This window comes from Saccoglossus kowalevskii, chromosome 8 (genome assembly GCF_978046115.1).
Source record: "Saccoglossus kowalevskii chromosome 8, keSacKowa6.1, whole genome shotgun sequence".
NCBI classification, from domain to species: Eukaryota; Metazoa; Hemichordata; class Enteropneusta; family Harrimaniidae; genus Saccoglossus; species Saccoglossus kowalevskii.
In genome coordinates, this window is record NC_140648.1 from 31,155,013 (window position 1) to 31,169,698 (window position 14,686).

General features: G+C 33.5%; 1 protein-coding gene across 1 annotated transcript in view; it reads left to right on the forward strand.

Annotated features, from left to right (window-relative positions):
* The window catches only part of LOC102806845 (85/88 kDa calcium-independent phospholipase A2-like), a 31,115-nt gene extending 17,595 nt beyond the window's left edge, over positions 1–13,520 (forward strand). Inside the window, exons 5-13 of the mRNA XM_085502498.1 lie at positions 1,203–1,390; positions 1,857–2,136; positions 7,247–7,511; positions 8,360–8,656; positions 9,281–9,431; positions 9,808–9,944; positions 11,360–11,514; positions 11,870–12,037; positions 12,349–13,520. Of these exons, the coding sequence (XP_085358624.1) occupies positions 1,203–1,390; positions 1,857–2,136; positions 7,247–7,511; positions 8,360–8,656; positions 9,281–9,431; positions 9,808–9,944; positions 11,360–11,514; positions 11,870–12,037; positions 12,349–12,564 (1,857 nt within the window). The 3' untranslated portion in view covers positions 12,565–13,520. The remainder of the gene's footprint in view (positions 1–1,202; positions 1,391–1,856; positions 2,137–7,246; positions 7,512–8,359; positions 8,657–9,280; positions 9,432–9,807; positions 9,945–11,359; positions 11,515–11,869; positions 12,038–12,348) is intronic.
* The last annotated feature ends 1,166 nt before the right edge of the window (positions 13,521–14,686 follow it).

The following is a 14,686-nucleotide window of genomic DNA, read 5'->3' on the forward strand; positions in this document are numbered from 1 at the left end:
TGTCTGTTACTATGGTGCTAGAAGTGATCAGAATCATTATATTGAGGTAAGATTCTCACAATATTTGAGTACACCATTGGTTAAATTAGCTAAAATGGCTAATGTGATAATGTCTGTTACTATGGTGCTAGAAGTGATCAGAATCATTATATTGAGGTAAGATTCTCTCAATATTTTAGTCCACCATTGGTTAAATTAGCTAAAATGGCTAATGTGATAATGTCTGTTACTATGGTGCTAGAAGTGATCACAATCATTATATTGAGGTAAGATACTCACAATATTTTAGTCCACCATTGGTTAAATTAGCTAAAATGGCTAATGTGATAATGTCTGTTACTATGGTGCTAGAATTGATCAGAATCATTATATATGGTGTAAGATTCTCACAATATTTGAGTCCACCATTGGTTAAATTAGCCTAAATGGCTAATGTGATAATGTATGTTACTATGGTGCTAGAAGTGATCAGAATCATTATATTGAGGTAAGATACTCACAATATTTGATTCCACCATTGGTTGAATTAGCTAAAATGGCTAATGTGATAATGTATGTTACTATGGTGCTAGAAGTGATCAGAATCATTATATTGAGGTAAGATTCTCACAATATTTGAGTAAACCATTGGTTAAATTAGCTAAAATGGCTAATGTGATAATGTCTGTTACTATGGTGCTAGAAGTAATCAGAATCATTATATATGTTGTAAGATTCTCACAATATTTGAGTCCACCATTGGTTAAATTGGCTAAAATGGCTAATGTGATAATGTTGTATACAATGTTATACCTTCTTTGATATTTGTGTTGATTGAGTTCCCATAGCTTTAACTATACTGGTTTCAAATTCTACACTGAACTTGAGAACACTTAAAGAGACAGGTCATATATATATAACTTTTTCTTGCTCGGAATATTCACCAAGGATTACAAAAATGAACACTATTTCTGACTTAACAAAAGGTATTTTAGTATTTTATTCAGAAATTATCATTTATTTCATGTTTTTTCTTTTTATTTCTTCAAACATTCTTACAAAAAAAGCTTTGATTTAATGCTTTCAACAGAACGCGCAGAATGTTGATTACTGTAATTAATGGTTTTCAATAGATGCTTCCGTTTTGAATTTTAGAATAAAAAAATGCAAATGAGGAAGGCATTGTTAGTTCTTGTATTGAGTTTAAAAAACTTTGTTTTCAGATTCTTGCCAGCAAAGACACATCAGCTATCAATTATCCAAATTATGCTCAAGAAACTCCTCTACATCAAGCCTGTCTGGAAAAAAAAGAAAAGAATGTCCGATTATTACTACAGTATGGGGCAGATGCTAATATGATTGGTCGCCATGGCTATCCAATTCACTATGCTATGAAGTCATCTAGTGTTCAGTAATTAATTCTGTTTCCACATTCTGTGTTGAATCGTTTATAATATAGCAACCCTGGATGTAGAGAATTTTAGTTTAATAGATTTTGCAATTACATGGAAGGCTCGGACTAAATGTCTGCAAAAATCAACTGACTTGATTTTGAATATCATTTCTGATAGCTCAATGTTGAAATAACGATAATCGAAACAAAATATTGCCTTGAGATATGCTTATTTCATTATAATTTACCATCATTCAATGTGTATAGCACCATTATTAAGCGTAAAAATAAAAGTACTTTCATGTTTGTTGATTCTTACACAATTGATACTACTAAGACGCTATATATGGCATTTGTTTGTACTGTTTTCACAATTGATTTCACTGATGTCAGTAAGTTGAGATCTTACATGTTGTTATCCCATCATAATTTAAATAGGTGTGCCCAGATTATGTTGGAAGTCTCTCTGTTCTTATTTAAATAGGTGTGCTCAGATTATGTTGGAAGTGTTCCCACAACTTGCCAATGCACAGGACTCAAAGTATGGAGGCACTGCTCTTCATTGGGCAAGAACAGCTAAAGATGTTGACATATTGATAAAACTAGGATGTAATCTAGAAGCTATGAATAAAACAGGAGATACGCCATTGCATATAATGGTCATTAAAAAGAGACTGGACTGTATTATGTCTCTTTTGTGTGCTGGGGCTAATGTTAACTCCAGAGGACAGTATGGGAATACTCCACTACACCTGGCTGTACAGGTTAGTATATTTACACTGTTTTTTTCTGTGTACGCAAGGAGACCAGCAGTACACTTGGTATGTAGATGTGCCCTAGCTACAGACAATACTGATTAAAAGGGATTTCTGAAAGTAATTTGGTTTATATTTTCTGTTTCGGCTACTGTCTGTTCATTCGTCCATCCATCTTTATGTGTATGCTTGTCAAAACTTCTTCCACTGATATCTTAAGACTCTCGACTGGACTGAAACTAAAAACTATTAGCATTGGGTAGTAATCTGTTCATGTTGATTAGGTAAATGCATAATAATCAGTTTTAGGTGTTTACTGTGTATCTGCATCTGTTTTTGCAAATTCATTGAAACTTGGTACATAGTTGCTGTTTGCGTAGATCAATATCTAATAACAGCTTGTAATTAATATGTGCATATTAATTATCTATAATAATAATAATAATAATAATAATATGCGTACTAATTAGGTTGGTATTTGATACACAAATATCACTTGCACAATATCTGAAATCGAGGACTATTAATTAATCTATCCATCTCCTCAGTCTATTCGACTCACTACTATTTCACATGATTTAGTCGAAAGTTAAATTTGCATATAAATACTGTATTATTAGGTAATACCATATGTAGTGTTGTTTTGTGATTTGATCATGTTTGTCAGACTGATGGCCATTTTGTCTAAGAACCTGAATTTACAGCTTATAAATATGTCCAGAGCTGTTTTTTGGAGATAAACAGGGTTATTTCATTTAAATTTTGTATGAAGATCATACAAATTGACAGGTACATGTCTTATACTTGATCAGCAGCCATTTTGTTTTTTTTCATGTTCCTGCTGATTCCTCACTAACTCACTAATACATTACCTGTTTCTGTTGAACTTTTGCACATAAGTATTATAGTTATATGTAATACCATTGTTGTGTTATTTTGTGTGACATGACCTAATTTTTCGAATTGACATTCATTGTGTCTGAAATCCTAAAATCACAGTCTGTAACTGTTTCCAAAATCATTTCTCGCAGATGAACATGGCTTGAAACAAGTTTCCCAAAACACACCCTATTACATAGTGTAGCAATAGTATATTTAATTTGACACAAAATAACACAGTTAATACATAATTTATGGTCAATTGACTATGGTGGGGACGGGGTAGTAGAAACCAGAGTGCGAGCATGACCAAGTTGAGATAAGGGGGGGGGGGGGGTCGTCACCTGCGCATGCGTCAGATGGGCATAGCGTGTCATTGTTTACAAACAATCATCTACCCATAAGCCTTTGCATTTTTAGCGTGTGTTGTTATCATCGCTTGGGAATCAATTCCTGCGCATGTGCAGGTGACGACCCTCCCGCTTTAAATGTGCAGACTCATACAGTTTTTTTTTTTCAAAATTTAAAGCTGTAACCTCAGATCGAACATGGTTGGCCCTGACCTGGCTAATGTATGACGACAGTATCAAAAATGCAATCCTTTTTGCAGTATTGTAAACATAGCACAGTGCTCATCTGGGCCCAGTAGTTGTTCCGCTATGCTCATGTATTACTGGTAGTAATTTGTATTAGTACTTGTACCTGCTAGGTTTCTCTATTTTGATCAGTTGATTTTTTTCTTGCCAATTATGTTGCTGTAACCACTATTTTCAGGACCTTTCATGCAATTCATGTTTTATTATAAGGGACATTGAGATTAATTTACTGTTGATGAAACTAAACGCAAACTTACATGTACATGTATTAATGTTGAATGGAACATGAAGTCATGTGTCGTTGGAAATTGAATACAAAGACGCATGATTTTTATCAGTTAACCTATGAGGTGATTTCAAACGACAAAATCTATTGGTTTAAAATGGAAATTGATTTGAGTATTTGTTACAGGAACGTTGATTGATGAAGGATCCAGCTTTTTGTTACACTCAAACAACTCATTCAATTTCACTGAAGTCAAATAGAGCTTTTTCTAGCATGATCGAACATAGGTTTGTAGGGACAGCCATGGATGTTGAAAACCGTATGAATTGAACATTACGGCATTCTTGTTAATACAGTCTTATCTCAGCTGCGACTTTGATGAGCTTCCAATTAATGTTGTCGTAAATCGAAAAGAAAAAGTTGCACTTTGCTCATATTGAACCATCAACAAACTGAATTGATTTCCGCATTCTATTGTGAACTTTGCATATTTACTGCATTTTATTTTAGTGCATTCACCTATTACCTAAAAACGTGACAATAAAATCCAGGTAATAATTTAACTCGTATACAATAACTACTTTCAGCATGTTTTGTATATACTTTAACAGTTTTCTCAAAGGGATTGAAAATTGTTAAGCTTGAGTAGTTTCATGACTGATAATTGTTTGGAATCAATCTGTGCATTTTAATTAGCTAATTTGCATAATTGATAGGTTTATCATGTTGGTACTTTGCAACACTTTTGGATTGAATCTTTGTACATATGCTTAAGACTATCTAATCTGATAATTTTGAATTAGGCTGTGCATAAAAATATATATATTTACTCGATGCATATTAATTAGCTAATTTGCAAAAGTTTATAGTATTGCATGTATGTAAATGTGTCGAAATGGGCGTAGTGCGAGTGGTTAGTGCTAGTAGCACTAATCCGAAAAAGTACTAGATCTAGTGCTAAAATGGCACTAGATCTAGCGCTAAAATGGCACTAGATCTAGTGCTAAAATGTGCACAGTGCGAGTGGCATTGTTATCGCATTGTCAACAACGTCGAATAATAGGAGGGGCATCAACAACCACTTTCATATGCAAACTGCAAACAGTATAAAACATTGGCAATATGCGTGAGATGGGGATTTCACGGCTGATGTGCGCTTATTTGGGGTTCAAAATTTAAAATAATAATTATCAAATATTTTGGAGGGACATTTTCATTGTATCCAACTACACAGACTTTCTACGCCGTGAGTTGGGCCACCCAAGACGAAAGAAACTATTGCAGAATTAACAATAATTAATAATTATTGCTGAATTAAAAAGTAGACCACCTGAAATGTCATTAAAGTGTCGCCGAGTGTCATTTTTCAAATACATTTGTTTTTATTTTATTGGTAACAAAAGTATATTTTAAACGACGTTTCTAATAAAAACGAACACAACTGCATTAACAATCCCGGCAAGCGATCACAGATGCTCAATCCGGACATGCTACGTTTCACAAACGTTGATTATTAGTCAGTAGTGATTATAATAACGCAAAAAAAAAAAATTCGATAATTTTTATGAAATTCAAATAAAATTCAACTTAGTTTCATCGTAAGCAAATGATATAAACGCTCGATGCGGTAGGGTATCCGCCATGCGCTTCTCTTGCATGAGTTGAGCTAATAGGTCAAATCGCAAATTAACCAATCAAAATGCTGGACGATGCCAACGCGTTCAAATCACCATAGCTCATTTAAATATGTTAATGTTATTGAACGCAATGCGGAAGAGATTTGACGATGTTGTAGTACGCTCTTTTGGCTTGGATTTTGATGGGAAAATGGCATGATTTTTTTTAAAATAAAAAAAATAGTTGTTTTCAAAGATGAACTTAGCATAAGAAGAAGAATTTCACATTGTTTACAGTGATAACAGCTCTTTGTCCAAACGGAGCTTACGCTAGTCAAAATAAACACGCTCTTGAATAAAAACTTAAATAGACTGATTTAGGCGTCAGGAACGATTGAAATGTCCGATAAATTACGACAAAATATTTTAAAAAATAAATTTAAAAACTGCCGAAAAATCGCCCTGGACGATTTCTTGGTCCCATTTTTTTAACGCGACCATACACTGGGTTTGTTTAGCTGTGAGGGTTAAAATACGTATTTCACAACCGGAAATTCAACAGATGAACTTGTTACTTCACATGTTTTAATTATTAGCAACTGTAACAAGAACAAGATTTCGAGAGTCTACAACAAAAAATCCTAAGGGTTTCTAAAAAATATTATTGCAGAGAAAGTGTCTAGACATACATAATATGATCACGTTAAAAAATTAAAAAATCGGCGAGGTTACATCATATTCCGTTAGTTCCTCCATGATACAATGTAACAACAGGATTGCGTGAAAATCGCAGTACACGCACAACCCACCGAGCTTTACTGGGACCCGGGACTTCCCCACAATACCATTTCATACAGTATATCTATTCACAATTTGTAAAAATTGCGCAGTTCGACCTGCAGTTTCACTGTTTCAGCTAGTTTCCCGGCCGATCGCGTTGTTCCAAAGGTCTATTAGTATTACGACAAACGTGGACAATGACATTCTCAATTTTCCCACTGTAGCACATTTCCAATGAATGAAAGATACAACAATTTTACGTAAATATTAATTTATTTTCAGAGAATCACGGGATGTCTTGACGTCGTTGACTACGCAATATCAATGCCACTCGCACTATGTACATTTTAGCACTAGATCTAGTGCCGTTTTTGCACTAGATCTAGTGCCATTTTAGCACTAGATCTAGTGCCATTTTAGCACTAGATCTAGTGCCATTTTAGCACTAGATCTAGTAGTTTTTCGGATTAGTGCTACTAGCACTAACCACTCGCACTGTGTCCATTTCGACACATTTACATACCTCAGTATTGTATGCATATTAAGTACTAATTTGCATGCTAGTTAACCATATTCTTTGGATTGAAACTATGTACGTGCATGCTGTTTGTGTAGTTAAAGGACTGATAGTTTATAATAGTCTGCATTTAAAGTAGCTAATTTGCATACTAATTACATGTAACTTATCAGTTGTTTTTATTTCTATATCATGCCAATACAAGGAAACAATGGTTCATTATTAATAAACATCCTTGGATCAGAAAAACCCTTTGTCCTTATAATAGTTCTGAATAAATCAACTTGCTTATAACACAATATAGCACATTTAGTTCATGTCTGGTTTTAAAGGACAGTGCTCAATTATGTTTATAAACAATTCATCTGACCCATATACATACCGGTATATGTTGCTTTTATAGAGCCAACTATAAACATCCATAAAAATTAAAGTTAGCCCCATTTCACCTTATGAAGGAAGACAACTTGCATTTGCAATTTGATGTTGTTGTTTTTTTTCTCAGATGGACAAAGTGGATTTAATTTATACACTGGTTACATTTGGTGCTGATGTGAATGCATTGAATGAAAGAAATGATAGTCCCCGTCACCTTGTATCTCTCAGTCGTATTAAACACAGACCACAGATACTATATGCGTTACATATGGTAGGAGCTCAACGATGTCATTCCATGATGAAAAGCTGCAATGAGGGATGTAGGTACAATGGACAGTATGACGGAGAGCCACCGGAAAAATTTCAGATGGATACTAATCCTGCCAACCAAGGTTGTTATTAAATGAGTTGGATACAGTATCAGTATCTACTAACTTAAACAAGCAGTATTAATTGTAACTACCCAGTACTAACATAAACTAGCAGTTTTGTATGTAACTACTGACATAAGCTAGCAGTATTATTTGTAACTACTAACAAAAACTTGCAGTATTGATAGTAACTACTAACATAAACTAGCAGTATTGTATGTAACTACTAACAAATCAGCAGTATTGTTTGTAATGACTAACATAAACTAGAAGTATTGTTTGTAACAACTATTATAAACTAGCACTACTAACTGTAACTACTAACCTAAACTAGCAGTAATGTACATAACTACTAACTGTGAATTACAAATAATAATCAATGAAACAAATTAGTTAAATGCATCACTGAATCTGTAATTTCTCTAGTGAGAGTAATAATTGTGTGGGAACACACAAAGGAGGTAATAAGTATGGTATGTCTGTCTGTCTGTCTGTCTGTCTGTCTGTCTGTCTGTCTGTCTGTCTGTCTGTCTGTCTGTCTGTCTGTCTGTCTGTCTGTCTGTCTGTCTGTCTGTCTGTCTGTCTGTCTGTCTGTCTGTCTCTAATTAAAAGTAATACAAGTTTTCTAATTAAAAATGCATGTACAGGTTTAATTGTGAATGGAGTTTTGTGCTCAGCTTGCCAATTATCCTCACCTTTGACCTCTGGTTCACTTATGGATTTCCATTTGTCAAATATTTTTTTTATAAAACACCAATATTCTGTGTCATACAGGAGCTCTACAGAATTGATCTTCGATATCCTTACTAAAATTAGCAAACTCATTTTGTCCATTGTGTTTCTGATCCTTTTTCTTCCTTTTTGAATAGCTTATGATGATTTTCTGGCATTAACCGTTGTGTCAGCCGCTTTAAAAAGAAACCGATCTGTGGATAAAGAGAAAATGGGTTTGGATGAAGTGGACTGTGGAGCATCATCGCCAATGAAACCGACCAAGAGGAATTTTGATACTGTACTTTCACTTGATGGTGGAGGAATCCGCGGCCTTATACTTATACAGTTACTAATCGCGTTAGAAAAATACGCACAAGTATCAATTAAAAATTTATTTGATTGGATTGGTGGTACCAGCACTGGTGGTATATTGGCACTGGCTATAGTACATGGTATTTGTATATGTTTATACCACTCTGGTTTTGGAAATCTTTGTCCTGGCCTCGTGTTTATTTTTGAAATGCCACACACTTGGTCTTTTGTCTCTGTGCAGATTTTGTAATTGCCAGATTCATGCATAAATGGTAACAACCACAGTTTTGGTTCGTCAGATTGTCGTTGTTTAAATCAATAATCACATCTTACAGCCATGTGTAACATTCATAATTATGACCAATATCATGAAGTGTGGCTTGCGGTTCTATACTTGAATGCCATGCCTATGAGATGTGAAATTATAGAACTACTACCAGTATTGCGAAGAACCTAATTGTTAGGACTAAATTGTACTAAAGTTATTTTGATTTGCTACCTAAAATCTAATTATAATTTTCCTACTGCTAATTTTCTCTTGAACAGTGGTATTCTAAATAGTGTGTCTGTAGTTGAAGTGCATACAAAACAATAACTGAGTTTATTGTATACTGAACCATTAAATATGACTTATTTTGATCATAAACATGCCTACAGATCTACAAATTAACTTTGCCATTTCAGTACATACAATTCCGGCAACTATTCATTGGATTTAAAAGTTTAATATCCACAGTTATATTCAGGATTGTATTCTTACCCAGGTCATAGTTTGAGAGAAATGCAAAGTTTTTATTTCCGGATGAAAAATGAAGTATTTCAAGGTAAAAGACCTTATGATTCTGAACCTTTGGAAAGAGTGATGAAAGAAGAATTTGGAGAAAATACCATGATGGATGCAGTGCAGTCACCAAGGTAACACGCTTTTTTTTTTACTGGAGCACCATCTACTGATATCCATTTGATCCAAAAAGAAAAGGAAACATTTTGGGTTGGTTTGTTTTCCAAAATCAATGAGCGTACACGGTGTACCTGTTTTTATTTTAATTTAAAACAGTAATTCAAATTATGTTGTTATTTAGATTTTTCCTGATTAATTGATTATTTTTTTAATTGATTCTAAAATTAAAAAAAAATAAACATTTTAGCTAACTTACACAATTAATGACTGGAGACATGAATAATAGTTTTTGGACTTCTCAGTGTCCAATTATGGGATTTTGTGGCATTTAATTTTTAAAACTGATTATTACCAAATCCTTATTTTATCTTCATGGTTTTATTGTTTCAGGGTTCTGGTAACTGGAGTGCTTGGTGATAGAAATCCTCCGACATTGCATTTTTTTAGGAATTTTGAAGCAACCCCCAATTCTTCAGTAGACCAAACTGTCAACCTGCCGCCTTACAAACCACCACCCAAACCAAATGGTTAGTATCAATTCCCTCATTCATGGGGTTCCTGTGTATTGGAATGTATGGAATATTAGCTCCACATAAAAGAATATGTGGTTCGAATGGAAATGTATGTTTTTGATATTTTGTTTGATATATTACAATAGTTTGAATGAAAAAAAAAACTGCCTATGATAGAAATGAAAGACAAGTCAACTTCTTAATTCAGTTGTTCTGGATGTTTGGTGTTGTGAATACTATCATAACCGATAGCTTGTTGTCAATTTTTCAATTTATTTGATAAAAGGTTTATATTGTAAGCTTTAATATAGAGTTACTGGTAATTATGGTGCTTAATTATTATTACCCCGGTATAGTCATTGCAACAAAACTTCAAATAATATTGTAATTTATAAATAAACATTGTCCCAATTGTTATTAGGTTTGTAACATTGTAGACAGTTGATAGACTTTAATAATGTTGGTGAAATGGGCATCACCATTCACACTTGTACACGCACATGCTTTACACAGGATCCCTTAGTTCAATTGCTGCCACTATGTTACAAAATCGACAAGAGATGACTATTCTACACAGAGTTAGCAAGATAGTTGGAATGGCTGTTTGATAGACCAACAGGTGGTTCCACAGCAAGTGTGTCCAAAGTGGATCATCATGTCATATCATGAACACATTGAGTTTTGTATGCATGTAAACAATGTCTGTACTGTGGATTGTATTTGTGACATTTGAAAGACTGGTCGCCAGCATATACATACAATGTAGGTTGGTTAAGTTAATTCAAACTTGGCTCTGACATTACCCATGGTAGATCACTGATGTATATCATTTTATTTTACCATATGATTCAAAATGGCCATTGTGTTTTTTCTCATGATGTTTTCCCATTTTCGTTCGTTCGTTTTGGAAGCAGTCCAAAACAGGTGCTTATCAATTAACCCATATATTTATTTTGGACAAACCTTGTTAATCATGTTCAAATTTAGTCATTTAGTCATTTTATTGCTAAAATGTCTGACCGGTGGCCATTTTGTTTTAACAAACGCTGCTCTTGAGGCATATCTCCAACATGCCTTTACCGATCATGTTCAGACCTTACAAATGCTTCATACATTATGTCTCACATACACAAATTCATTTTTTTTCAAATTCAAAATTGTCAGATCATGTCCATTTTAAAGCTAAATACATGTAAATCAAAATCTATTTTTCAGTATCCTTTTGGGGGATGCCTAGGGTGTCTTTGTATTTTATTCACTACTGTGCATGGCTCCTCCTACCTAAATATTTAATTGCTTAGTAACCATGGCTTTGAATCACACATGCAGCACTTTTTAGCATACATAGAATTTCACACTTTTCTCTGTAATATACAGATAGTATTATTTTCTTCATTAACTTTCAATTTAATTATGATTTTACGTTTCAGAGCAATTAGTTTGGAGAGCTGCCAGGTCATCTGGAGCCGCACCAACGTATTTTCGAGCAGTTGGAAGATTCCTAGATGGCGGATTAATTGCAAATAATCCCACACTTGATATTCTCACAGAAATACATGAATTCAACTTGTATCACAAACAGCAGGTAAGATTACTGATCCTTTAAGAATCATATTATTTAGTATGGGGTACATACACACATGACACTGTTATCAGCTCTGTCGTCAAATACCTGATTCAAATATGGTGAGATTCCACTTCATTTTACATAAAAATCAAGACAAAACCAGAAAGCTTTCCCATTAAACTTTTTGTTTATTCCGCCATTTTCAGTTACACCAACGACACTACTTTTTTTAATATCAATACACTTGGATGAGCAAGTGATATATAACACCATTACATGGGTATGTATTCTGACACATGCAACAAAGTAGACCCAAAAACGTCACACACACTATTAATCATGTTCATTTTCACTTATTTGCCTATTTTTTCAGGGTCAAAATGAATTAGTTCGTAGCCTTGGTGTTGTGGTATCGTTGGGGACCGGTAAACTTCCTGTAAAACCAATTAAACACGTGGATGTATACAGACCTGACAGTTTATGGGATATGGCAAAAAATGTTATGAGTGCTGTTAATCTTGGACAGATACTGCTGGAACAGGTGGGTTGGAGTTGTTCTGAGAGCTTAGTTAACCTATCAGAGAGCATTTTAATAAAACTAAATACATTAATTGCATGCAGTTTGTAAAAAGGGTTCTTATTGGCTGACTATGTATGTATGGTACTACAACAGAGATGCGTGCAAACTAATATTATATATTTATTTACTTATGTTCATATTTCATAAAATATCATAAAATTTGCATAATCCATTGTATTATTATTATATTAGTTGTTAGATTGCAAAAATACAAGATTTTCTACTACCAGTACCATGCGAAACTAATGTGTGTATTTTGCTTTCCACTCCAGGTGACAGAGTCTGCATACAGACCTGTGGACAGATCCAGGGCATGGTGTAGTATGATTGATGTACCGTTTTATAGATTCAATCCACAACTGTCCAGTGAGGTGATGCTTGATGAAACCAGTGATTCTGTACTGGTCAGAATGCTCTGGGAAACGCAGTGTTACATCCATCAGAATAAAGAAAAGTTTGAACAGCTGGCTATATTGCTGAAGTCATAGGAACTTGTCATGGATATGCAAAATGCAAGTGTCAGTTATAGCTGGTTGTATTGCTGAAATTACTGTAGCAATTTAATACTACATGTATTACCCATCAACCTGAAATGAAAACCTGTTTTGTATAATTGGTTGGTCTTGGTTTGTGCTATGCTATGGAAGTAATAGTCTTCCATTTTAAAGAAATCAAATTTAATGCATTATCCTAGTAGTAACCAGGTCAAGACTGACGCAAGCATCTCTGCAGATTTTACCCAGGGTTCCTGATAAGTCACATCCATTAGAGAATGGAATGCCATGTCTTTCATAAATTAGACAAGGTCTTGTAGGAATTGCTTGCTATAATATTAAATAAGATAAAAATTTTAAATATTTACACTGGAATTGTGTGTGTGGTAAAATATAATTTACTCTACAATTTACAAATTGCAATACATTATGTACTTAAAAGACGGTTTTAAAATGAAATTACACTGTTTTGTGTGTGATGTATAAAATTGTCCCTCTTCTTCCATGTTTACTTAAATTCTATACCCATAACTTGGATGGATTGTCTATGAGTAAGAATGTTGGATCCCTGGTACTGTTAGATTCAGGATGGTGAATTTTTCGAGCAGTTGGAAGATTCCTAGATGACAGAAAATTCAATGACCAATCTGAATGAAGTGTAAGTGAAGTGAAGTCACTCTTCAATCAAAACTTCATCTGTACTATTTCTCTATGACGTTTGTGTTAAAGTCTTGTATGATCAGCAACCAATAAAAGCTCTTGTTACAAACCACTACAACCAATAAGAACCCTTGTTACAAACCACTCTCTAGTAAGGCATGCTCTAATTGGATACAACTGTAATGATTAACACTCATCAATAAAAGTGTGGCCAATTTACAATTAGCATAAATACAATGGCTTTATGTAAATAATGTTGCATTTTAAATAAAGCATTTTATTGTGTTCAACACCATGATTTCTCTGAATTTTGTACTTATGGTTGTATTATGTTCAAAAGTTTATGATGGAAATAAACAAATATAGAGTCATGGTAGAACATTGGGTCACATGACCAAGTGGAATTGTAGGTCATCTTCATAGTTAAAACCAAAGTTGTCAGCGAATTAATGAGCAAGCATGCTAATTTGCTGCCCCAATAAGCAAATGTAGTCTCTTTCTAGATTTAAATAAGATTTGACAGACACATGTTCTTTAAAATAGGGGCATGCAGTCATACTTATATATATATATATATATATATATATATATATATATATCAACCACATGTATGAATATCCAGGGTCCAGATATGACAAACTTGAACACTGTAAATTGCAAAGTAATATATTAACAATTATTTAAAGGAAACATCAAGCCAAACAACATAATTACCCCTCAAGAAAAAACTCCACAAATGTAGGAGAATGCAGTTTACAGTTTTTTTAATACAAATAATAATGCTATAAGCATAGCAAACCTGTTTCCTTCATCTTTATAAATATATATACCGGTATATTTCACAATTCAAACTGAAAAATTGGTCAATTGAATAACATTGGAACTTTTTCAAATGACGTCATTGCACATCACTCGTTGATTGGCTGGGTCATTTCAACTACCGTTGACATTATAAATATTCATGAAAATAAAAGCTAGCATTTTTTTGTGGCTATTGTATTGAGACTTTATAAATTCTAGGACTAATTAAATAAAACATTCATGCAAAAATTAGGTTGTCCAACTAATACCAGGTTATTAAATAGGATTAGGGTATTTCCCACTGTACATCTACATTCATATTATAGATTTTGTTGTCTTATGTTTTGAAGCTGTATTATCCGATATGTTTTGTTTGAAGAATTTGGTGTCTGAGTATATGCCGTATACTAAATGGAACAATTATAGTATTCTCAAGAAAAATTGGTCAATAATTGTTTGTATTTGTCTGTATTTGACATGGCATAACCCTTCTCTGCTTGGTTGACTATTCTAGTTAGATATTTGAGATCTCAGATTAAAAAATTTAAAATAGAATTAAGAAAATAAATTGCAAAAAATATGATTTAAAACAAAAATGATTATAAAAAAGATAAAAGAAAAGTCCAATAACTTCTGAGTTATCCAATGTGTATTG